Source organism: Pleurodeles waltl, chromosome 3_1 (assembly GCF_031143425.1).
Source record: "Pleurodeles waltl isolate 20211129_DDA chromosome 3_1, aPleWal1.hap1.20221129, whole genome shotgun sequence".
Taxonomy (NCBI): domain Eukaryota; kingdom Metazoa; phylum Chordata; class Amphibia; order Caudata; family Salamandridae; genus Pleurodeles; species Pleurodeles waltl.
In genome coordinates, this window is record NC_090440.1 from 1929908511 (window position 1) to 1929933467 (window position 24957).

The 24957-nt window shown below is 47.9% G+C and overlaps 1 protein-coding gene across 1 annotated transcript in view; it reads right to left on the reverse strand.

Moving 5' to 3' along the window:
- The window catches only part of SPAG5 (sperm associated antigen 5), a 415500-nt gene that overhangs the window by 220483 nt on the left and 170060 nt on the right, over positions 1-24957 (reverse strand). Inside the window, exon 13 of the mRNA XM_069226180.1 lies at positions 20264-20411. Coding sequence (XP_069082281.1) covers positions 20264-20411 — 148 coding nt within the window. The remainder of the gene's footprint in view (positions 1-20263; positions 20412-24957) is intronic.

Here is a 24957-nt window from a genome sequence, read left to right on the forward strand (position 1 = left end):
TTAATGGTATCTCTGAAGAATAGGGATTTTAGTGTGTGTCTTTTGCAAACATCTGTTACAGCATTTTTGTCTATGGGGCGGTGGACTCTTAAATTTCCTATCAGTTGAGGAAACTCAAGTCAAAAGATCTCACTTCTCGCTCCAGGTTCCGACATCCAGCTGATCCACTGTAAGCCACTGCAGCTGTGCTGCTAAATAATATGTTTCAAAAACAGGTACTGTGAGTCCCCTGTTGCATGTTGGTCTCTATAGAGTGGAGAGGACCGCCCTCCTGCGGCTCTCCCCCACCCCCACAGGAAGGCCCCCGCCATGGAGTCGAGCTATCTGAACACCATCCTAGGGATCCATGATGCCAAAGTGTTAAAGTAGTACAACAAGCGTGGGAGGGCCACCATCTTAAGTAAGGCCACTCTCCCTGACACTGATAGAGGGAGAGTTTTCCAGAAATCCATGCTAGAATTCAGTGCTCTAATTGCCTGTTTTTGCCATGAAGGACGTCAGCCCTATTGTGGTACACTCGCACACCTAGGTTGGTCAGGCTTCTTGATTCCCTTGGGGGGGGGGGGGGGGGGGGGGGGAGTGTCATTGCAATCGGGAGCAATGAACAAGTTACTTACCTTCGGTAATGAATTATCTGGTAGAGGCTATCTAGCTGCAGATTATTTACCTTAGAATGTCCTGGTGTCAGCTTCAAATCTGGAATTTTTCTGCTGAGCAGTACCCTGCGTGCGCTGTTGGGTGGCGTAATTCAGGTCCGCATGGGTCATCGGGCTACACATGGTGTCGTCAGCGTCGTTGGAGCCGTCTATGACGTTACGGTTGTCTATACAGACGCCACCTCGGCGCGTTTAAGTCAGTTCTTTTCCTTCCGCACCCGTTAAGCGCAGATCCAGATTAGAGCTACTTTCTTTGACGTTCGTCGAGGCTCTTTCACCTTTTTGACTGTTTGAAGTCATGTCTTCGAGAAAGACTGGGTTCAAACCTTGTGGTGCATGTCATCGCACCATGTTGGTGACGGACCCGCACAGAGTTTGCCTTTAGTGCCTCAAGAGGGATCACAATTACACCTTGTGTTCCAACTGTTGAGCCATGGCAAGAAGAAGAAGTCCAAGTGGATTTCGACTCTGCCACACCAGTCGGCTGACGAGGTGTCTAGGGAACGTCTAGGGAACATCGACGGTCCGAGTGCGTTCCGCGGAGCCGTCGCCAGGGTCGACTCCACGTCTTCCCCCTTTTCCGAGGACCAACGCGATAATTCTAATGCTCTATTTGTGGTAGGGTGGTCGAGCAGTAGGCTTATCAGAGGGTAGTGTTAAGCATTTGTTGTACACACACAGGCAATAAATGAGGAACACACACTCAAAGACGTAACTCCAGGCCGATAGGTTTTATATAGAAAAATATATTTTCGTAATTTATTTTAGAACCACAAGATTCAAGATTTGAAGTAAATACATAAAATGCAAGGTACTCCACATAGGTAAGTTAGGAACTTTGAATTAGAGCAGTAACGTACAGAGTTTTAGGTAAAATGGCAATAAGCTATTTTAAAAGCGGACACAGTGCAAAAATCAACAGTTCCTGGGGGAGGTAAGTAATGGTTAGTTTTTCAGGTAAGTAAGGCACTTACAAGTTCAGGTTCCTGGGCATAGGCAGCCCACCGTTGGGGGTTCAAGGCAACCCCAAAGTTACCACACCAGCAGCTCAGGGCCGGTCAGGTGCAGATGTCAAAGAGGTGCCCAAAACACATAGGTGCCTATGGAGAGCAGGGGTGCTCCGGTTCCAGTCTGCCAACAGGTAAGTACCTGCGTCTTCGGAGTGTAGAGCACTGAGTGGGACACAAGTAGGCACACAAAACACACCCTCAGCGGCACAGGGGCGGCCGGGTTCACTGTGCAAAGCAGGCGTCCGGTTTGTAATAGGAATCAATGGAGGGACCCGGGGGTCCCTCTAGCAGTGCAGGCAGGGCACAGGGGGATTCACGGGCCAGCCACCGACTGGGCTAGGCAGAGGGTCGTCTGATGGTCACTCCTGCACTGGAGTTCGGTTACTTCTGGTCCTGGGGGCTGCAAGTGCAGTGCTTGGTCCAGGTGTTGGGTTCCTTGTTACAGGCAGTCGTGGTCAGAGCGAGCCTCTGGATTCTCTCTGCATGCGTCGCTGTGGGGTCCAGGAGGGTCGTCTCGGGGGGGGTCCACGAGGTCGTAGTCACCTGGGATTCCTCCCTGTAGTGTTGGTTCTCTGGAGCTCAACCCGGGGGGCGTCGGGTGCAGAGGGTGAAGTCTCACACTTCCAGCGGGAAGAGTGAGTTCTTTAAAAGTTGCTTCTTTGTTGCAAAAATGTTGCTGTGGGTGAACAGTGCGGCTGTTCTCAGGAGTTTTTTGGTCCTTCGGTTTCAGGGAAGTCCTCTGAAGCTTCAGAGGTTGCTGGTCCCTGTCGGATGTGTCGCTATGCAGTATTCTTCGAGTCGGGAGACAGGCCGGTAGGGCTGGGGCCAAAGCAGTTGTTGTCTCCGTCGTCTCTGCAGGGCTTTCAGGTCAGCAGTCCTTCTTGTTTCAGGTTGCAGGAATCTGATGTTCTGGGTCGCCCCTAAATTCTAGATTTAGGGGTGAGTTTAGGTCAGGAGGGCAGTAGCCAATGGATACTGTCCTGGAGGGTGGCTACACCCTCTTTGTGCCTCCTCCCTGAGGGGAGGGGGGGCACATCCCTAATCCTATTGGGGGAATCCTCCAAACTCAAGACGGAGGATTTCTAAAGGCAGGGGTCATCTCAGCTCAGGACACCTTAGGGGCTGTCCTGACTGGTGGGTGGTGACTCCTTGTTGTTCTCATTATCCTCTCCTGTCTTGCCGCCAAAAGTGGGGGCAGTGGCTGGAGGGGCGGGCATCTCCACTAGCTGGGATGCCCTGGGGTGCTGTAACAAAAGGTATGAGCCTTTAAGGCTCACAACCAGGTGTTACAGTTCCTGCAGGGGGAGGTGAGAAGCACCTCCACCCAGTCCAGGCTTTGTTTCTGTCCTCAGAGAGCACAAAGGCTCTCACCCCAGGGGGGCAGAAACTCGTCTCAGTGGTGGGCTGGCACTGACCAGTCAGTCCTGTACTGAAGGGTTGGGTAAAATACAGGGGGGGCATCTTCTAAGATGCCCTCTGTGTGCATTTTGTAATATTTCCAACACTGGCATCAGTGTGGGTTTATTATTCTGCGAAGTTTGATACCAAACATCCCAGTATTCAGTGTAGCCATTATGGAGCTGTAGAGTTTGTTTTGACAAACTCCCAGACCATATACTTAATATGGCCACACTGTGACTCACCTATGCCACAGGCATTTTGTGTGCAGGGCATCCTGAGGGGGATGCCAAGCCGACTTTGCCTTTTCCTCCCCACCAACACACACAATCTGCAATGGCAGTGTGCATGTGTTAGGTGAGGGGTCCCTTAGGGTGGCACAACACATGCTGCAGCCCTTAGGGACCTTCCCTGGTCAAAGAGCCCTTGGTACCACTGGTACCTTTTACAAGGGACTTCTGTGTGCCAGGGGTGTGCCAAAGGTGGAAACAATGGGTACATTTTTAGTGAAAGAACACTGGTGCTGGGGCCAGGTTAGCAGGGTCCCAGCACACTTCTCAGTCAAGTCAGCATCAGTATCAGGCAAAAAGTGGGGGGTAACTGCAACAGGGAGCCATTTTCTACAGCCACTCTGCAACACTGCACTCTACGCCACTGCACACTCTGCCAAATCACTCTTCACCAATGCTCTTTACTCTGTAACACTCAACTCTATGCCCCTGCACTCTATGCCAATCCACTGTATGCCATTCTAATCTACTTTGTACCACTGCATTCTATGCCACTGCACTGTACACCATTTAACGCCATTACACTCAATGCCACCCTACGCAAATGCACTCTACCCCACCACTCCATGTCACTACACTCTACTCTGAAACAATCTACTCTAACCACTGCACTCTACCCAACTCTGTGCCACTCCACTGCTCTCTACTCTTAACTACTGCACTCGTCGCAACTGCACTCTACCCCACTACACTCTACTCTGCATCATTGTACTCTACGCCACTCTACTTCACTGTACACCACTGCACTACGACACTCTACAACACTGAACTTTCTGCCACTGAAATCTACCCCACTCACTCTCCACAATACCACTGCACTCTATGGCATTATAATCAACTCTGCACCATTCTATGCTACTCTACACCACTCTATGCCACTCAACTCTACTAAAGACGCTCTTTTTCAAAATGCATTGATTTGGACATTCACCAAGTAACTTACAATAAGTTGCATACTGTTTATGTAACAAACATTAAGAAGTGTTTTTGGAGGTGGCAAAGTAATACACCAGTAGCATGGCCCACTGAGGGAAGATAATCTGCTCTACCTGTGTGTGAGGAAGCCACTGCTGGTCAGCAACATGACACCTGCTGAGCTTATCTGCCATGATGTTGATGGAATCCACTTGATGACTTGTTGACAGAGAGGCACCATTAAGCACTAGTCAGCACGAAAACCTCAGCACCTTCAGAGATATCACAAGCCCATTCCACTCTGCCTGTACCACTTGGCTGTTATGTAGCTGATCAGCACCTGAATTGTGTGATTGACAGCTGAAATGTCTTCAGGGGCTGGCATATGGCACACCGCTCTAACAGATTTATGAGGAGATGTTGCTCAGACAGCAATCAGATGCCGATTTTCTCACTGTACCTGTGATTCTCCCTCCTTTCCCATATCCCACAGCTGAGGAGTGATGCATCTCTAACCAATGTGGCCACTGGTGGGGGAGAGCAAAATGGCCTGCCACATCAAACACTGCAAATCTTAGGATGCCTCCTCTGAAATTCGGATCTTGTCCAAAAGGCATCCCCAATGTTGGGCTCACTGCAGGTGTAAGTTCAACTCAAAGGCCACACATCCGGATGTACCAGACTCGTCACAAGAGTGGAAAGGAGTTCAGAGAGACTGTGTCCAAGATGGCTCCAATGAAAGACAGTCTTTAGATTGGTTAGAGATGGAATTTGGACCTACTGATGAAGAACCCAAGGTTGAATAACAGAGATACCATGCTATGCAGATGGTCCAAGACTAACTAAAACGAGACCTATATGGGCAATGTAAGGTTAAAACGGAGGATTGCAAATTGGTAGTGAGTGGATCCTACCACAAAACGAAGACATTTTCAGTGGGACTGCAAAACCGGCATAGGAAAGTATATGCCCTGTACATCCAAGGACACCAAACAGTCCCTACGGTCCAAAGCCAATGAGAATCTTCATGTTTAATTCCCCTTGAGTAGAAACGAGTTCAAGACTGGAATCCAGTACCATCCAGAGGCCTCCATCTATCTTTGGCATCCGAAAGTAATGGGAGTAACACTAGAGTCCCGGCTCTGCTTTAGACATTATCTGGAAAATACTCTTGGGAAAAAACGACTCCTCCCTAGAGAGTATTTGGGCATGACCTGTGAAAACTGGGATAGCTAGCTTGAAAGATCTGCATGCCCCAATGATTCGAAATAATAGAATACTAGTGAGTAAAGAAATGACTTACTCGGCTTCCCACACGGTGTTTGCCAAAAGATGACCTATTTGGTGCGCTGCAAGGAGAAGATTGTTGCTGTTTTTCTTTCCTCTTCACACTACGTCTACCCCTGAAATTTCTGCACTAACTTCTGGATTGGCTGTGATGGTAGACAATGGCAGAATGAATCCTGTGGTATGCCTCTAATTTTATTTGCTGGAAAGGTGCTTGAGTGTCATTTTATCTTTTAATTCTTATGCTTTGGCTGCTCTTTTTTAGTGCATTTGTAAACATTTTGTTTGGAACTGTGTTCCTATTTAATGAGGTTAAGCGCTGCCTATGTGACTGCTCTCATTTTAAGGTTTCGCCTGCACAGCGATTGCGCTGTGCTTGCGAAATCTATAATATTCAATATAAATCTTAAAAGGGGCTTACATCCTGCCCTTGGTTTTCATTGGTGCCTGTACTTGTCTCTTACTTTTAGGGTTGAGCCTGCGTCGCTTGCGCTTCGCTAAGCGAGACGCTTTAGGTATTAGAAAAGGGCGCAGAGCCCCATGGACGTCACATCAGTGTCTTTCATTGACAAGCTGGCTTGCCTGTTAGAATCCGCTTCCTTTGATTAGTGGAAGGCACGCATACGTCATACCTTTTCCGGTGGTTAGCCCTCCTCGAGCGCAGCGACCAAGTACAGAAAACATGCGAGGCTCGCTGGGTTTGTGGACTACTTTTTCTCAGCGTGATCTTGCTGGGCAAAAGTCAAGCGCTTTGCATACTATCGACCTTGTAACCCAGTTAATTGCACTTTTACTGGTTACGTTCATAATTGCAGTTTTGCCAATAGGTATTATTACATGTGAACTGTAGCAGCGCAATCGCGCAGTTTTTTTCTTTTAGTGCAAGAAAAATCCGGTTGGGAGTTTACAACTGTGAATAGCTGTAACTCCGACAAATGCGAGACTCTAGTGTATTGCAAATGCTTGTTCTTTGTTTCTATTGGCTGTAGCATACTATTTCCTGCATTTACCAATACTTGTTTCTTGTTTTGTCTTATCAGTGCCACTCAAGTACTGTTTTCATCCACTTTTGGGGAACTTTTTTGTTTTATGTTTTGCCTGCACAGCGTTTACGATTTTTCCTAATCTGAAGCTCTCCCACTTTTCCCTCCAAGAATGCAGAGTGTAAACACCGGTGCACAAATTTCCCCTTATTCCAGATCGAACAGGAGGTAATCTCTCTCGCCCCACAACAATAGAGCTCCACGGGCACCAAGTGACCCCCTAGGCATGCCCGAGTTAATTAGGTTAATTAGGTGAGCAGTCAGCAATCCGTTTTTAACAACGTTCCGTGAAACGTACACCTCCTCCCACCCCTTTACCAGCAGGAAGAAGGCTGCTATGCCCTTTCTTTCACCCCGTGGCTTTTGCCACAGTTATGTAAAGACCACCACAAAGTATGTTTCTATTCGCAAATCACTTGGATGTTTGTTTTACAACAGTATAAATTCACTTAGCATTTTGCCAGCTTAAAAATACAAAACCGTATTGTCTGTTGATAGGGCTGTTATAGCGTTTATTTACAGTGCTTAGAAATGACAGAGTGCGTCATGTAGCGCTTGATAAAAAGTTATTATTAGAATTATAAATGGAAACTGCTTTCTCTGTAATGATGTGATCGCGCTCTTGCAGTCTGTGGCTCTCTGAATAGCAGGTGCTACTCTTAGCTTAATCCCTGGCACTCGTTCCAGCAGTCTCAGGTGGATGCAGGAATGAGTCCGCCTTGGGGCACTTGAAACCTAGGTTGCTCAGAGTTATCTGCCTCGCGTGTATAAATCGGATTACCTATTGCATCATCTTTAGCCAAAACGCTATAAAACAGCATTATTCACACCCACAAAGCTATAAAGCAACATTATTCACACCTACAATGAGTCCTCGTGTTGCTGACTTCGGAAGACTGAAAGTTTTAGTCAGCCATGCACAGTTTTAACCTTGTAAAACAGGATGATGTAAAGTGTAATTGCCCAAGACCATTCATCTGGGACCCCCTGCCTGTTTCAGGGTTCTGCTCAAAGTTTATTGTATGGACTCCAACTGGAAGAGTTTGTATTTGTCACAACATAACTTGGCTACAAGTCTCAGAATGTAAAGGCCCGGTCAGGAAGGATGAGCTGCAAACACACCCATAGTGCACCGCACACTTTAGGGCTCCACCATGTCCGCTTTCTCCCCGATGGAACGTGTCCACAGTCCGCCCTCGGGTCGGGGGTTCCAAGAAATTGCAAGGGCAGCATGAGTCACAGGTGGAACCGGCTGAAACCGCCCCTGCCGCCGTCGCTTCCCGCCAGGCTCTAGAGCAACTAAGAGGAAAAAGGGGCAAATCACAGTCATGCGCTCACTCCTTTCTTCTGTCTTATACGTGTTTGCACCTCTCCCTTTTCTCTTCATTCTCTGTTCCCTCCGAGTCCCTTACTTTAACTGGCCTTTTCCACCCTCACCCAATCACATCTATTATCTCCCCTTCCTGCTCCGCTGAGCCACTGCGCAAAGTGCACTTTTCACTCAGTTGTTTCTTGGCGCTATATACACAATGCTTATTATTGCTCAAGTCACTGTTCCTGCAATGAATGCATTAGTACACTGTGCGCGCCTACCCCCGACACGAATATATCAGGGCAGGTAGAACATTAAGATTTTTCCACGCTTTATTTCAAGATTAAATTAAATGTTCAACAAACCGCACTGGAGAACAGATCTAAAGCAGCAATATATGTTTCAGACTGCTTTAACCTCCCATGGGATAATCATAAAAATGTGTGAATGTTATGTTTTTCTTCCTCACACTCAGTCTTTCTATCTCTGTTTTAAGTAAGCCGAGCATCCAAGTAAATGATTTTTCATTCATGAAGTAATCAAGCAGACTCATTGAAAGGCTATTTGTATGTGAAAGAATAGCTGGTATTTTTTGATTTGTGTAGCAATTTTCCTTCACAGAAACTATTTAGTTTCCCAGCTTAAATAAGGTTAAAGCTTTAGCATAGTTGGCATACAATGCAAAACTCGGCCGTTTAGAAGTAAACATTTCTGGATCCTGGAGGAACATAAGGGAACATTCAGAATGAGTCCTTTTTGCCGTTTGCCTCTGCTTCTGAAATACGGGTGTGAATATTTTATATATTATATTCTCACATCTGTATACCATCCACTAACTATGGGAGGACTAGGTGCACCCAGACTCGAACTATATTATGCAGCCGCCCACCTGCAAAGGATATCTACCTGGCTTGGATGCCCAGATAGCGCGGAATCACAATTAATCCTCTCAACCTTGGGAAACTCTGGAGTACTACACTACCTCATGAATCGCGAGCACCCCAAACATCCACGAAATATATTACTGAAAACCGCGCACTGGATATGGGGCCGTTACGCCCTAATCGGCAATCAAAAGCCACCGTACTCCCCCAAGATTCCACTTCTGGCCAACTCGAAACTCGCCAACATAGCTGGCAAGGTGGGCCTAGGTGGGTGGTACGACAAGGGCATATGCACAATCGGCGACATATACAATGAAGGGCACCTCCTAACATTCAATGCTCTTTCTGACAAATACAATTTGGGGCAAGGTAGTTTCATAGCATTTGGAGCAGTGCAACAGGTATTACGCTCTTACTAGAATTGCGGCAACTTAGAACCCAACGTCTCCCCCACGCTTCATGACTTGCTGGGTAGCATAGCCGCCCCACTAAACGTATCCAGAACATACACGATCCTTACCTCCCACCTAGAACACAGACAAGAACAAGCAAAAGACAGATGGGATAGAGTGCTGACAGCACCCCTATCACAGCCTGCATGGAGTCAGGCTATGAAAATGATAAAAGAAGTGTCGCGCAACCCGCGTTTCCGCTATACGCAGTTTAATTACTTGCACCAAACATACCTATCGCCTCAGCGCATCACACGCATATTCCCTCAATCATCGCAGACGTGCCCCAGATGCTCTACTCCAGATGCCAATTTTTTCCACATGACCTGGGACTGCCCCCCAATCCGAACTGCATGGAATGACATAACACTGCTGACAGAATGGACGGCCATTACGCTCCCCCCCACCCCTGAATTATGCTTATTGGGAATAGGCCCCTGTCCTAAAAACCGGAAGCAATCAATCAGATGCATAGCTTTGGCGCTGGTGATGTACAGGCGTCTCATAGCTATGCACTGGAAAGCCCCGGTCGCTCCGGGGATTGATCCGTGGCGAGCTGAGCTGCTGTGCTTGGCCGAGGCGCAGACGCTGCAGCTACTATTGGCCAAAGGGATCCCGGTTAAGGGCTTAAACACTTTGAATTCCTTTGTAACAGCCATAGAAAGCAAAGACGACGAGCGACCGCCATCAATATTTCACCAAACGACAATACCCGTGCGTAACTGATAACAAATACGTCAACATAAACAAATACCACTACAAACATTACAAAGACGTACTCTAGCGCACACAAGACCACAGTGACACATGCGGATGCCCATTCACACTACAGGCAAATAAACAAATAAACATATAAAAGCAAAGGACAAAAAAAAAAAAAAAAGAGGCACACGCAGAGATAGCACTGGTAACGTAATAGCTTGACGTGAGCGCGGGCGCCGGGCTTGCCTGCCCTCCTGAGGGACCTGGGTCCTTGCCCGTTCTTGCCAGCCCAGGGGTTCCCCCCCCTCGCCCCTGGCCGCCTGTGGACGAGGGGCCAAAAACACTGGCCATATTAACACGCAACATTTGCAATGTAGGAGAGAACCGCTTAGGGCTTGGCTCCTGAGTAGAGAGGCATATGGTATCCATAACTTTATACCTGAGGACGCTTCTTAGGTTTGTACCGGGGATCAGATTTCAGTTTGCCTCCCTGGTTAAAGAGGTTAGGGGTTTAGCCAAATCCATTATTGACTTGGGCTCGACTCATTTTTGCCTGGCTAGTCAAAGTTCTTACTTTTGACAGTGACAGAAGAAATTAAAGCTGCATTAGACATGGGAGGCTCGGAGGCCTTAATCCTGCTGGATCTGAGCGCAGCATTTGATACTGTCCCACCAGGTATTGACCAAGAGACTGGATGAGTGTGGGGTTTTAGGCTCTGCCCTTAACTGGTTTATTTCTTACTTGAGAAATCACTCTTTTCAGATATCACCCAGATTACCTATAAGGCATTTTCGGCATGGAGTGTCTCAGGGCTTCTCCGAGTCTCACCCTTTCAATGTTTATATGCACCTCTTTGCAGACCTAGTAGAAGTATTTGGCTAGTCTATACGCTCATGTGCCAACGATACCCAGATTTTCATCACACTGATTTTAGATGAGAACATAGGCTCATTTAAATTTAAGCTCTGTCTCCAATCAGTGGCTAAATGAATGAACGTTAAATGTATAAAATTGAATGGCAGTAAAACCGAAGGTATGGTAATAGGAGATCAGTCAACCTTCTGAGGACCACAACAGTGGCCTACAGAACTATGCCCAGTACCAGTACTGTCATCTACAGTGAAAAATCTGGGCACTCAGCTGAATAACCACCTTATGTTTGATCAACAGATCAACAAGGTGACCGCCTCCTGCTTCGGCCTTCTCAGATGCTTAAGGAAGTTTCTCTGGTATCTGCCTGCCAAGACCCAGAAATCTGTCATCTAGCCTGTTATCATATCTCACCTGGTATACTTGGGAGTATCTAAAGCTCTCGTCTAGTGGTTTTAGATTACCCAGAATGCGGTGGCCCGCCTTCTGGGGCACTTGCCCAAGTACACTCACACCTGGGCTCAACTTGAGGCTCTTCATTGGCTTCCGATGGTTAAATGTATCCGGTTCAAGGCACTCTGCTTTGTTTATAGAGCTTTGACAAGCGGTGGCGTGGTTTATTTCGGACTTATGATTTTTCTTTGTCTCAATAGATTTCTTTGGTCCTCCCATCGTTGCCTTGCTCAGGTTACAAGAGTTAAGCGTGCCAGAGCTGGGGAGGAGCCAAAATGGCGGACGGGTTGGACGCCTGAATAGTGCGCTCCGCCCGAGGCTCGCCGTAAACATCCTGCGAGGCGCTCCCCGGGATTTTGTGCCCAGACCGGGTGCGGCGTTCCGCCCGGGGGGTGTTGCTGCGTCCTGAGGGGGCCGTGCGCCGCTTGGACTGGGACCGCGGCACTGGAGACTGCCTGCGGAGCCGGGGGCGGACCTACACGAGGCCGAGGTCGCGAGTGTGCAAGAGCCGAGTTGGAGGGCCCGGGCGAGCCCTCTTGTGACGGCGCCCGAGCCTAAATAAGCACCCGCTCAGGACTCCGAGGGCTGGAGACGCGAGTCTCCACCCTCGAAAACGGGCAGGGGCCTGCAGACCGAGGACGCCGATCGGGAGCAGTGCCTAAGGCTCCCGCGACGTGAGAGAGGGGGCCCGGGCGCGGCCCGCACTTACCGGGCCTGTTTGTGAGCAGGAAGCGAGGAGCGACCCTCCCACCGGCCGTGTGATTTTGCTCACACGCGGAGGGGCCGCGTGGCGGATTCCAGCCGGGGGAGGGCCCAGGACAAAGAAGAGGCCCGTGAACTCGGCGGGGAGACAGAGGTGAGGAGGAGGCTTACTGGTGGGGGTTTGGCACGCGCGGGGGGGGGAACCTCTAACAGCTCTCCCCCCACCCCCTCGCCGGGCCCCTGCTCTCGCTGATGGGAGGCTCAAAGATGGCGACGCTGACCGCTTGGGCGCGGGGGATGCTCTGCATCTGGTAATTGGAGCAGAGGCACTACTGCCCCCGCGGGTTGACTTGCGCCAGTGACGTGCCTGTGCCGTGAACAGGGGTCCCACCCGAGCACCGTAGACCTGCCAAGCAAAGCAGGAAATTGCCGCCCCTCCGCGCCTCCGGACCCTTGTCGGTGACTGCATGGGAAGCTGGACGCGCACCCCCCCCTGGGTGACACGATCTGCTCCGCTCCCCCTCGCTGCTGCACCCCCTCCGTCCCCTGCGGAGGCACTGCTATTACCTGGACCTAGAGCTGCTTATGTGAGGACCTACACTCTAACCTCGAACACACGTATCTCTGCCTCACGGGGGACATAACATCATCCTACAGGGCGACCCACGCCTAGAAACCTGGGTGCACAGAGGACCATTGAATTGCCCCACGAGCACACGGCCGCACGCCTCGGGCACTTAAAAGAAAAGAACAAGCTCCCGCCTGGCTATACTAATTAGCGCCATACCTGAAGGGCAGAAGCACGCGTCACACTAAGAGCAGCAGCCAAGACTTGCTTGCCGAGAGGTCAGCGCTAAGCCACACGTGACTACATCCCAAAAGGAAACTTCTGGTCACCCACAATGGCCGGCAGGGCCAAAGCATCCAGGAATCCGGACTGTAATGCTCTCGGAACAACACCCAGCGACCAGCAGACAAGCCTGTCCCTACAATCATTGGAAAACACCCTCACATCACACTCAGCACAATTCGAGAAAGTATTGCAGGCGATCATGGAAACTAAATCCTCCTTGGAAAACAGAATAGACGGAGTCTCACAAGACTTAAATCTTCTACGAGTGGACCACTGTAACTTAGCGGAAAGAGTGAAATCGGCTGAAGAAGGCCTATCCGATCTAACCCCCACGGCCCAAGATAATCAAAAACAAATCCAGCGCTTAGACGCAGAACTGAAAGTGCTATGGAGGAGGTCGGAAGAGATGGAGAGCAGGGCACGCCGCAACAACGTACGCTTTTTGGGGTTCCCAGAGACCCTGCGACAACCAGACTCGGAAATATCCCTGGAACAATGGCTTATCAAGGAGGTGTTAAACGGAGCCCCATCCAAGTTTTTCTCCGTGGAGCGGGCGCACAGAGTCCCGGGAAGACCACCAGCCCCAGGCCAATCGCCTAGGCCCCTGATCGCTAGATTCCTAAATTATAGAGACCGCGACGCAATACTACAACAGTTTCGCAATAAAGGCCCATACAAATATGAAGACTCGATTATTAATGCTTACCCAGACTTCACACAGGAGGTGCAGAGCCAACGTAACTCCTATGTTAAAATCAAACAGCGTTTGCGTGAACACGACATAAAGTACGCCTTGTTATTCCCAGCGAAACTAAGGGTGGTGTCGGAGGATCGCACCCACATATTTACGACCCCTGAGGACGCTTGGACATGGCTGCACGCCAGGGGCCTGGCCCGTCCCTGGGACGACGCGGAAGGTGAAGAGAATTGGCAAACTTCTACCCCACGGAAGCGATCCAAGAGGCGAACCAGAGGCCAACCTAACGACCAACAAGCAGCAGAAGAGAGAGCAAGGGTACTGAAAGAGACTCCCTTGCTAATGTGGAGCAACCCCGCGCTGGCTAGGAAACCCCCCGACACTGGCACAGATTCAGATACAGCCAGCTCTGTATCCACCATAACAGGAGAGCTGGGTGGACCGAAGATCACCCCCAGATCAGCTGACGAACTTTAACTGCACTCAATTGACCTACCGACCTGTTGGCACCAACGACGGCTGCACTGGGGAGCCACTGTGAGCCCTGAGACGAGGGCCGGGCTGGCGGCGCCCCCAGGGTTGAGTAACTTTGGCATAAACGAATGGCTTGCTAACGTGGGCTGGGGGGGGGGGGGTGTGGCGTGGGGGGTGGGCATAGGGGATACATTTCCCGGGGGGGCGCCTAACGAAATTAGCAGACTTAGTCTGCGGAAGGATGTGAGCACCGTAAAAGTGCCACATCTGGTAGAAATGATCACTCCACCACAGAAATCCAATCGGAAACGGGGTTCTTCATATAGTTATGGGTTAAGTAGATTTACACTAGTTGTTAGTAGAGTTGGGGACCCATTTGGGGTGGTTGGGGTTAGTAGTTTAGTAAACACACATACGCCGGACTCACTTAAAACGCAAGAAAAGCAGCTGCACTCGTTCTCTTTAAACCACAGATACGTCGGAGGGGCTGTGCCCAGGTGGGCCAAATTCAAGGGCCGGAACTCAAGCATAGAGATGCATCCCATAAACCCGCATGGCGCCCCAGGGGAGAAATAACAAAAATCAGTATGTTATAGTAACGTGGAATGTGAGGGGTCTGGGAGCGCTGAGTAAACGTTCCAGAGTACACGCACGCCTTAGGCGATTAGGAGTACACATTGCCATATTACAGGAGACGCACATGCTGAAAGCGGATCTACAGGAACTGCGCGCAAGATGGGGGGGCCAACTGATAGGCACTACGTACTCAGCCTTTGCGAGGGGGGTCTTGATCTGGATAGCGGCCGGGGTTCCATTCCTCCTACTAGCACACAAAATAGATCAAGGTGGAAGATATGTGGTAGCAGAGGGCCGGCTAGACGGCAGACAGCTAGCTGTTGTCGGCATATATGCCCCAAATAGCGGGATTGCAGATTTCCTGGGATCACTTACTCCGTCCCTACTGACAAACCCAATGGCACCGACCCTCTGGGGCGGAGACTTCAACAGCACCCCAACTGAGACACTGGACAGATCCCACATCCGACCGAGCTCGACAATGAACAGGAAAACCCTAGGCCCCCTACAGGAATGGGCAGGAGGTATGAGGCTGTACGATATATGGCGATTAAGACACCCGCATCAGAGGGAATACTCATTCTACTCAGCTCCACACAAAATCCACACTAGAATAGACATAATATGGGGTACCCAGGACATAGGAGCCCTGATTGGAGAGGCAGACTACTTGGCGAAGACATTGTCGGACCATGCTCCACTGAGAGTAACCTTGAATTGGGGTAGGACACGCCAGGCGATCCCCACCTGGCGCCTACAAGTGGAGGCCTTACAAGACCAGCCGTTCGCTGAAACGCTGAAATCCACATTAAGCCAGTACTGGGAAACAAACGCCATGACCGCAACAACCCGGGCTACAGAGTGGGACGCCCACAAGGTGGTGGTCCGCGGACAATGCATAGCTTCCACGCGGGGAGTAAGACGCACCCTACAGGTGGAAATCGGTAGATTAGAAAAGGAGCTCAGAGCGACAGAAACAGCAGTAGCGCGAGGGGAAATCCCCCACACAGATCTATTAGAAAAGCGCTCAAAATATAACGAGGCTGACAACACACTCCGATGCCACGACTATAACTATCACCTAATGCGTCTGCAGACCGAGGGGGATAGATCGAGCAGAATGTTAGCGTGGCTTTTACGCGAGGACAGACAGCAGTCCCCAATCGGGGCCATACGTGCTGGCGCACATGGCATGGCTATCACACAAGCCGAGATAAATGGAACGTTCAGAGATTATTACTCAAAATTATATACCAAACGCACATCATGCACCCCTACGCAACTAAAGTCCTTCCTCGCGGGCTCCGCCTTGCCGCAGCTAAGGCACACTGATAGAGAAATAATAGAAGCGCCCCGGACACTGGGAGAAATAGAACTAGCTCTAGCGCAGATGCCCAGAAACAAAGCGCCTGGAACAGATGGTCTCCCATTGGAGTATTACACTGCCTACTCAACCTGCTTAAAGCCCCACCTACTGAAGGTATTCGAAGAAGCCTGGACTAATGAATGCCTGCCCACATCCCAGAGAGAAGCCATGATAGTGGTACTCCCCAAGCAGGGCCGGGACCCCACGGATGTCAAATCCTACAGACCACTATCACTCCTAAACTTAGATTGCAAAATACTAGGCAAAATATTGGCGAACAGACTAGCCCCTATCATGCACACTATAATACACGACGACCAAAACGGCTTTATACCAAAGCGCAACACCTTTTTGAACATCCGTAGACTTCTGAGCATAATGGGAGATGCTCCCCCGGATGCACATGATGAAATGGTGTTATCGCTCGATATAGAAAAGGCGTTTGACACGCTGGAGTGGGATTACCTGCTGACCACTATGAGCCACATGGGGATTGGACCCAACTACATACGCTGGGTCCGGACCCTATACTCCCGCCCACAAGCCAGGGTGAAGACAGGTGGAGTGATTTCTGACAGTTTTCCGATCTCTAGGGGAACAAGACAGGGTTGCCCGCTATCCCCACTACTGTTTGCGATAGCAATGGAACCACTAGCGGCAAAAATACGCTCCATGGAACGAAGCTGGGGAATAGTCAGGAATGGGATCCACCACACAATCTCGCTGTACGCAGACGATGCCTTAATATACATCCAGGAAGGCTACAGGGTTGTCCCCTCAGTAATATCACTTCTGGCTGAATTCGGAGACCTGTCAGGGTTAGTGGTAAACTGGGAAAAGTCCTGTGCTTTCCCGCTAGTAAAACGACCACCCGAAAGGCAAGGGGTTCCCTCGCTGGGGCGTCTGAAATGGTGCTTTGAAACGTTCAAGTACCTTGGGATAAATATATATCATAGTACAGAAGATCTCAGAGACGGGAATTTGGGTAGGGCGCTGACCTCTGTGAGAGGCTCGCTGCAGTTCTGGAACAAGTTACCGCTATCGCCACCAGGGAAGGTGGCGATCGCGAACATGCTGATATTAGCTAGATTGCTATACTACTTCGCAGCCTTACCGATTATCATCCCCAAAAGCTTTTTTGGTAACCTGAATACAGCGCTGTTGCAACTCATTTGGGGCGGAGGCAGACCGCGAGTGGCCCTATCCACGCTGCAACGACCAGTAGAGGTGGGTGGCCTGGGAGCCCCCAACTTTGAACGCTATTACGCAGCCGCACAGCTGCAGTGGGTCCAGAATTGGATCCATAGACCGGCGTCAGTAGAATCTGCGCAACTGGCAATCTGGTTAAACGGCACCCCCCTGCTAAAGTGGCTGGCGTCCAAGCGCCTTAAATCGGAGCTTATTAATCCGTTACTAGCAGTGGCGCATGGATGCTGGGCTAAATATGTGCGGGGAGGGGGTAGCGGGTTCCCCTACTCCCCGTATATTCCGCTGGAACACCTCCCGGGGTGGATAGGGGCTAGCACGCAAGCGTTGACAGCGTGGACAGAGGCAGGAGTACACACAGTGGGTGACTGCTTCGAGGACGGCAAGTTGATGTCCTTCGAGGCCCTGCGGGCCCTCACGGAGGTAGGCCCCGGCCAATTCCTGGCATACCACGCTATATGTCATGCAATCAAACGAACGTGGGGGGCAGGCACCATAGAGCCAGCCTCCTCCCCTGTAATCCATCATATACTACAACATGACGCCCAAACAAAAGTAATATCAAGTCTGTATAAAATCCTTAATAAACCCCCTGTGCCGCACGCGGAGAGAGCCAGGGAGAGATGGAATGCTGTCCTCCCCGACCCGATTGCACAAGCTGAGTGGGAGAAGGCGCTGTATCATGCCCGTGGAGTATCAAGGAACTCCAGATTTAGATACACTCAGTTCAACTTCATACATCAAACATACCTGTCCCCAGCTAGGTTGAAGCGAATGTTTCCCGACTCTGAGCCGACATGCCCTAGATGCAAAGCGGCACCTGCACATTTCTACCACATGGTCTGGGAGTGCCCTAGCATACAAAAAGCTTGGACGGAGGTGGTGCAGGCAATCTCCGAACTAACGGGGCTTGAATTGGCAGCAAACCCTAAGTCCTGTCTATTGGGGCTGAGGGCAAGAGCTAAAAAACAGGGACACTTGCACAAATTTGTAGACCTAGCCTATCTAATGTGTAAAAGACTGATAGCAATGCATTGGAAGGCGCCCACTGCACCCGATCTGAACTCCTGGCGCACTCTAACACTACGGTGGACCCGCACGGAGCACCAGGTACTAAAAAAGTTGGCCCGGAAGGGACAGCAACACACAGGGAGTGATGCCTGGGGAATATTGGTAATCGAACTTGAGGCCAAAAACGATGATAAGCCCCCATGAACAGTGGAATACACGGCTTGGATGAGCGCAGCACAAACTCTCCCGCACACCCTAAGGGAGGGCATAACTCGGGGGCGACACACTGTTGTCGATCGGACTGGCTCGCCCCTGCGATGATGACCCACTAGCTCACCACCGCAAGAATATTCATAACATACAGGGCGACATTCAGTATCCACTACCCTGAGCTGTTATTGGGCCCACACTCGGCTACTACCAGGAGACATGTGGCACGAGCCCAGCAGTGAAAGGCCCACTCCGGTCACTAGTACGCAGCTCCTCAGACATGTAACATACACTACAGCTATCAGTTATCGCAGCAAGCAAGGTTGCTGAAGGTCAAGAAGTGGTCCGAGACGTATCAAATGTGTGGGGGTTGGGGTTGTTATATGTTTATTTTTATTTTTCATGCAGATCAAAGGGATCCTGTGGTTGATAATTGTACGACTTGTAAGGCACATCTGAAACACAAAACGAATAAAATATATTAAAAAAAAAAAAAAAAAAAAAGCGTGCCAGAGCTGGAGGATGTTTACTTAAGTACTTGATCACAAAACTGTGGAATTTTCTTCCCCTGCAGCTGCAGGCTTTTCCTATGGAGACTGGCTTTCATCAATATCTGCAAACATAGCTTTTCCAAAAATAGGCTGCATTGTGTTCTCACTTCTTCTGCTGTAAGGTTCCACAGGTCAATTTTTCTGCTGGTTATCTTAGCACTAGGAAACTCTGTTTTGGTTAGCCATTTGCTTTACGAATTACAAATTCATTCATTCAATACAAGGTCTCTTGAAAACTTGAACATTCTTACACTGCTGTCAGAATTTGGGGAGGCAGGGGTGGAAAGGCCAGACCTATAGGACTAGCTAGTTTTAAACTTCCCTAATGCAAAATTGGCCTTCTCACCAAATACCCAGCACTATGAAAAAGCATGCAAACAAAGGAAGCCTGGACATCTCCTGAAAACACCTTAGACTGCATCTAGGCATGTCTACGGAATTTAACACGTTCCAATTCCACATGCTACTGTCTGTGGAATTTAGAATAGAGTGGGAGCATTTGTTGCAGGACATGGAGTCAGGTGTGACCACCGGGCACTACAGACAGATGTTGTGTGGGTCCATGACTGACATTTCTTTGCTACACGTACAACAGAGCTTAAAAACTGAAGTCTTTTGTGGCAACATGCCTCCTAAATAATCAGAAAGGATTTATTTGATAAATCTGGGTTTGAAATAAAAACAAAATCGGAGGAGCAGCACACCTAATCCACGTCAACAGACACAGAAAACAGAAATTGATCTCAACAAGTAGGGGTGGGCACCTATCGGTGGTGTCATGTCCTGGACAGAGTTACGAAGGATGCTGACAGTACCCACCACTGCACCGAGCTACTGATGCTTTTCCAGATCCAGTCTGGTGCTCGGAAGGATTAGAAATATAAGAAATCTGTGAGTAGAAGTATCAGAGTTATAGCTTGTGGCATCTGGGTTTTTACAGGGAAAATATCTTAAAATTGTTACCTTTTGTTTTATAAAATGAATTTCAATACATGTGCTCACAAGATGTTCGGAGGTCTAAAGACAATACACTGGTGCAACAAGAATACCTATTTAAGGAAAGGTGAGACACTTCTGGTCCTAGAACTGAAATTACTTGGATGTACAAGTAGCAGGCAAATAGCAAATATGGAAACCAAGAAAATTACTGTTCAATAAGTAAATAAGTTCAAGTAAATAAATACATTTGTAAACATTACAACTTTGTGTAAGTAATTTGCTGTAGTGAATATAGTGTATCAATGGGGTTCCAGTTAAAGAGAAAATGCCACCAGCATGGAATGTTCAATTTGGAAAACAAGAACACACAAATGTGAGTTATATCTAATGCCTCCCTTATCTCACCGTGCAGACTTCTCTTCCAAGGCTTGCTCCAGTAACAATAAGGATTCTTCTCTTGCAGACAGCTGAAGACTTTTCTCAGAGACCATTTCTTCCAGCCCATCACGTTCAGACTCTAGCTCAGACACTCTCTCCATCAGCGAAGCCAGCTCTGTAGAATGACATTTAGATGGGTATATACTTTTAACACATTCTCAAGGCTTAGTCAAGATGAAGTGGGCAGCAAGTGTACCACAGTTAGACAATATTCACTAGAACTCTTAACTATTTTAGCAAAGGTCGTATATCACACATCAGGTCAAGACATGAAGTAATATACCAAATGCTGCAGCTGGACAAAGTGCAAGAATAAAGAGCTCTGCCTTCTATGGAGTGGTGCAACACACACACCCAAAATGAGAACCCCCAACAAAGGCGCTACTGACAAACTTCAGAGGAGGAAAGGCCCTGTTCTTTCTTTCTGTCTTTCTCTTTCTTTCTTGGACAGAAAGCCACTCGCCATAGCATATTTAGTGTCATTCCATAATCCACCCCATTGCTGCAAGGCAGATTTCACTGGACAATCACAAAGGAGATATAACGCAAAGCACAGTATAGATCAAGTAAAAAGCTTTTCCTTTTACGTGGAGGGATTGTCATTGGAAGAGCCACCAATTCAAGCATGAACCTGTAGGCCAATGGTAAAGTCTGTATGTGAAAATGGAGCATGTGTATATCTGTAATACAGTAAACATATAATGCAATAAATAAAGCAATAAGATCAACGATAAGGTGGGAAACCAAACAACTTGAAGAATTGAGCGGCTTGCTTTTCACATCATGGACCAAAGCAAGATAGTCAAGAATTTGCAAAAGGAAGTGAGCCAAAGAGGGACTGGGGCGAAATTAGGGAAGAAAATGCCACATGACTAAGAAAGCTGTGTGCCTGTGCCCCAATTTATTGCCCTTTGTTTTTTCAACATTGTACTTGAGAAACTGAGTTTCCTAAAACTGCCTCAGGACTTCTGTACTCAAAATGTACATTTGCCCCTAGTTGTGGCAGCCTTGTGCTTATTTATTATACCAGAGTCTGGGGGCCAAAGTGTGGTGTCACTGAATGACTTTTACAACATATAAGACATTATAAATGGTATAAACCAGGCTTTTTCAAGTGTAGAAATCTTAGCTTTGCAGCTGAAGGCTACATTTTTAGGTCTAGCACATAAGCACTCTGACGTGTTATTTATCTGTGGGCTTTTAACCGTGCCCACCACACATGCCCATCACTATCACTCGTTCATGGCCTTGCCTTTCAAAAATCCTTTGATATCATTGGTAAATGCTTTAAGTTTGCCCCTCCTTGGGGCAGTTTTGTTACCGCCTTTGCCATTGACCCTGTTACATGGATAGTTGCACTTTTGCCAATACATTTCACTGTGAGAGAACTTCTTTTTGTGTCTCTCCTTCGCGCTCATGGCGGCCATGGCACTTTGAATCAGCTTGCTTATGTCAACTGTTTTACTTTTCATCTTCAATTTAAGTGGCAAGAAAAGTCCAGTTAGGAATTTACAACGCTAATAGCTCTAACTCGAGCAAACGTGTGAACCATTGCACTGCAAATGCTTGTTTTTGAAGTTGCTATTACCAAAACATAAAACTACAGCGTAGCACCTACCCTAACCTTACTGCCTACAGAAAAGAAGAAACGTGTAGGAAATAAATGAAAATGCCACCAGATGCATAAATAAGACGAAACAAATACATGAACTTTCTAAAGAACCAACAGCTTCCATCTCAGGGAATGCCTTATGCTGGCACTTACTCCAGTCTAGGCTCTTTTCTTTATGTGGAACCCAATTACAGAGTTAATATCCTAACACATAAGTCGGGAGACGGAACAGAAACTTCAACAAAGAATCCTACAATACACAATTACGATTAGAAGTAAGCAAATTTTCCTTCTGTATTATATGAACTATACTGGTGGTTGTAAAGAGAATAATAAAATAGCAAGCATATATCCAACCAGCAGCAGCTTCTTCAAGGAGAGGGTGGGTAAAAACCACAGGAAGTGTCAGTAGAGTGGCTAGCTAAATAAACACGCTTTTCTGAAAAACCTGATCCCCTTTCATATTTGCTCTAGGGCCCCAGTCTATGTATGACTTAAACCAGTATGTTGATCTGCTGTATGAACTTTAGGTCTATTTCTTAACACCTCCTAAGCCAACTGGTAGCAATGTATGTATGTATATATGTATGTATATATATATATATATATATACATATATATATATACATAAAAAACACAATCCACCTAGCTAAAGACTGTTTTGAAGTAGAGAAGCTCTTTCAAAGTGGGCCGCAGTTAAAGTTTACCAGACTTTCTTAAACACTTCGTTCTGTCAAATTAAAATAATAGGTCCCTAATATTTAAGATAAGAAGAGTTTTGTTCTGCTAATGTTGTAGGATTCCCTAAAGGGAATCAGCCAACAGACTGTTTGATTTACTTGAAATACTCTTGTTCTCTTGCTTTTCTTCCCTTCAAAGCAGTGCCCATTTTTGGAAATGAAAGGGCTGAATCGTTTTCTAAAGGCGGTTCTGTCCAGCATGGTCAGTTTATTTTCTATCTAGCCCTGTACCCCCCCCCCCACTGGACTTCTTGCCACAAAGTAAACCTACAGCAGACCAACATACTGGTTTAAGTCACATGATGTAATTTTCTGGGAGACTGTGATGTGAGGTCTGAGTACCCCTTGTTTTTAGTTTTAGAGTAAATAAGTCACTGAAGGTTTCAAATGTAGGCAAGAATGGCGCATGTTCTCTTCCAAGCTGTGGATGGACCCCATCTAAAAGGTGAGCAGAAAGCTTCTGCTGGAGGCGGCCTTTACTTTCTGCGATATAACGGTGGCAGAAAATAGTCTTTTGGCCCTCTACACACCACACAGCCTTGAGCAGCCCCCTAGGGTCTTCCAGGTTTTAATCACTGAAAGTGCTTTCTGATCGTCTGAATGAGATCTACTACACACGGTAGTGTAATGAGTCTGAAATGCTAAGTGCGCCTTTTATAATTTGTGTAGTGCCTGCATAGATCTTGTGAATGGGCTTCACACAAGGGTCACAGCTGTACATTTCAACTGAAGTAAAACTTTTAGTATGTGGATCAGGAACGGGGGGTTAATCAGGGTGGACAACAGCAGAAGGAAAACGAGGAGAGATATGGAGACGGTGTGAAATATAGGGTGAATTAACAAAGAGAAGACCAACAGATTTTGGGCAATGGAAGTAGTGACAACATAGATGACAAAGATGTTTCATAAAAATTGGGAAACATTACACTATGGGAGATATGTTCTGGAAAAAGCGTCAGCCTAGATTAGATTTCACTCCAGCAGCAGCCAGAGACAGGAGCTCTCCATTAAGTTCTACTCTATGGGTGACAGGACCAGCCTGTCAACCCTGAGACTTTTTCTCCAATTGGCGCCGTCTCTAGTGCTCTTTTTCTTAAAAGTTTGGTAATTTCTAATATTTGAGGGAGATGCTTGTGATTCTCTCTTCTGGGTGGAACAGCTGATGTTCTTTCCAAAAATTTCAGATTTTGACCAAGAGGCACTATGTCTAACACCCATCTGTGTAATGTTATGTTAGCATTTTGTCTGAAAATGTACATTCTGCCTCTTACTGGACACTAAGCTAGGAAGCATAGCTCTACTGGAAAGTCATGTTAGTCTTTCCTTGGAATCATACCTAGGGGATTGATTGCCTCTACTTCTCTGTCCCCTGCTGTTGTTGCTGTCATTATTTTGCACTTTTTGCTGTACCTGTTGCCTTTGATGTTGCCAATCTGTTCTGTCTGTAGAAGAGAAAAATATGGCCCCTGGTTGTAGAATCTGTGACCTGGACGTCTACAGTTTTCATATTGTTGTCTGTTCTTCAAAACACCTAATGATCTACCTGTTTCAGCGTCTGTTTTAATAGACTTCAGGGTGTCATCCACCTTTTTCCAAAGATGTAAGTGTTGGAAAGTAGCCTTTTTCTAGCCTTGTTACCCTCACTTTTGGCCTGTTTGTGAGTATATGTCAGGGTGTTTTCACTGTCTCACTGGGATCCTGTTAGCCAGGGCCCAGTGCTCAAAGTGAAAATCCTATGTTGTCTGTATGTTTGTTATGTGTCACTGGGATCCTGCTAGCCAGGACCCCAGTGCGCATAAGCATGTGCCCTGTATGTGTTCCCTGTGTGATGCCTGTCTCACTGAGGCTCTGCTAACCAGAACCGCAGTGGTTATGCTCTCTCTGCTTTCCAAATTTGTCATTAACAGGCTAGTGACTAAATTTACCAATTCACATTGGCATACTGGTACACCCATATAATTCCCTAGTATATGGTACTTAGGTACCCAGGGTATTTGGGGTTCCAGGAGATCCTATGGGCTGCAGCATTTCTTTTGCCACCCATAGGGAGCTCTGACAATTCTTACACAGGCCTGCCAGTGCAGCCTTAGTGAAATAACATCCACATTATTTCACAGCCATTTACCACTGCACTTAAGTAACTTATAAGTCACCTATATGTCTAACCTTCACCTGGTGAAGGTTGGATGCAAAGTTACTTAGTGTGTGGGCACCCTGGCACTAGCCAAGGTGCCCCCACATCGTTCAGGGCAAATTCCCCGGACTTTGTGAGTGCGGGGACACCATTACACGCGTGCACTGCACATAGG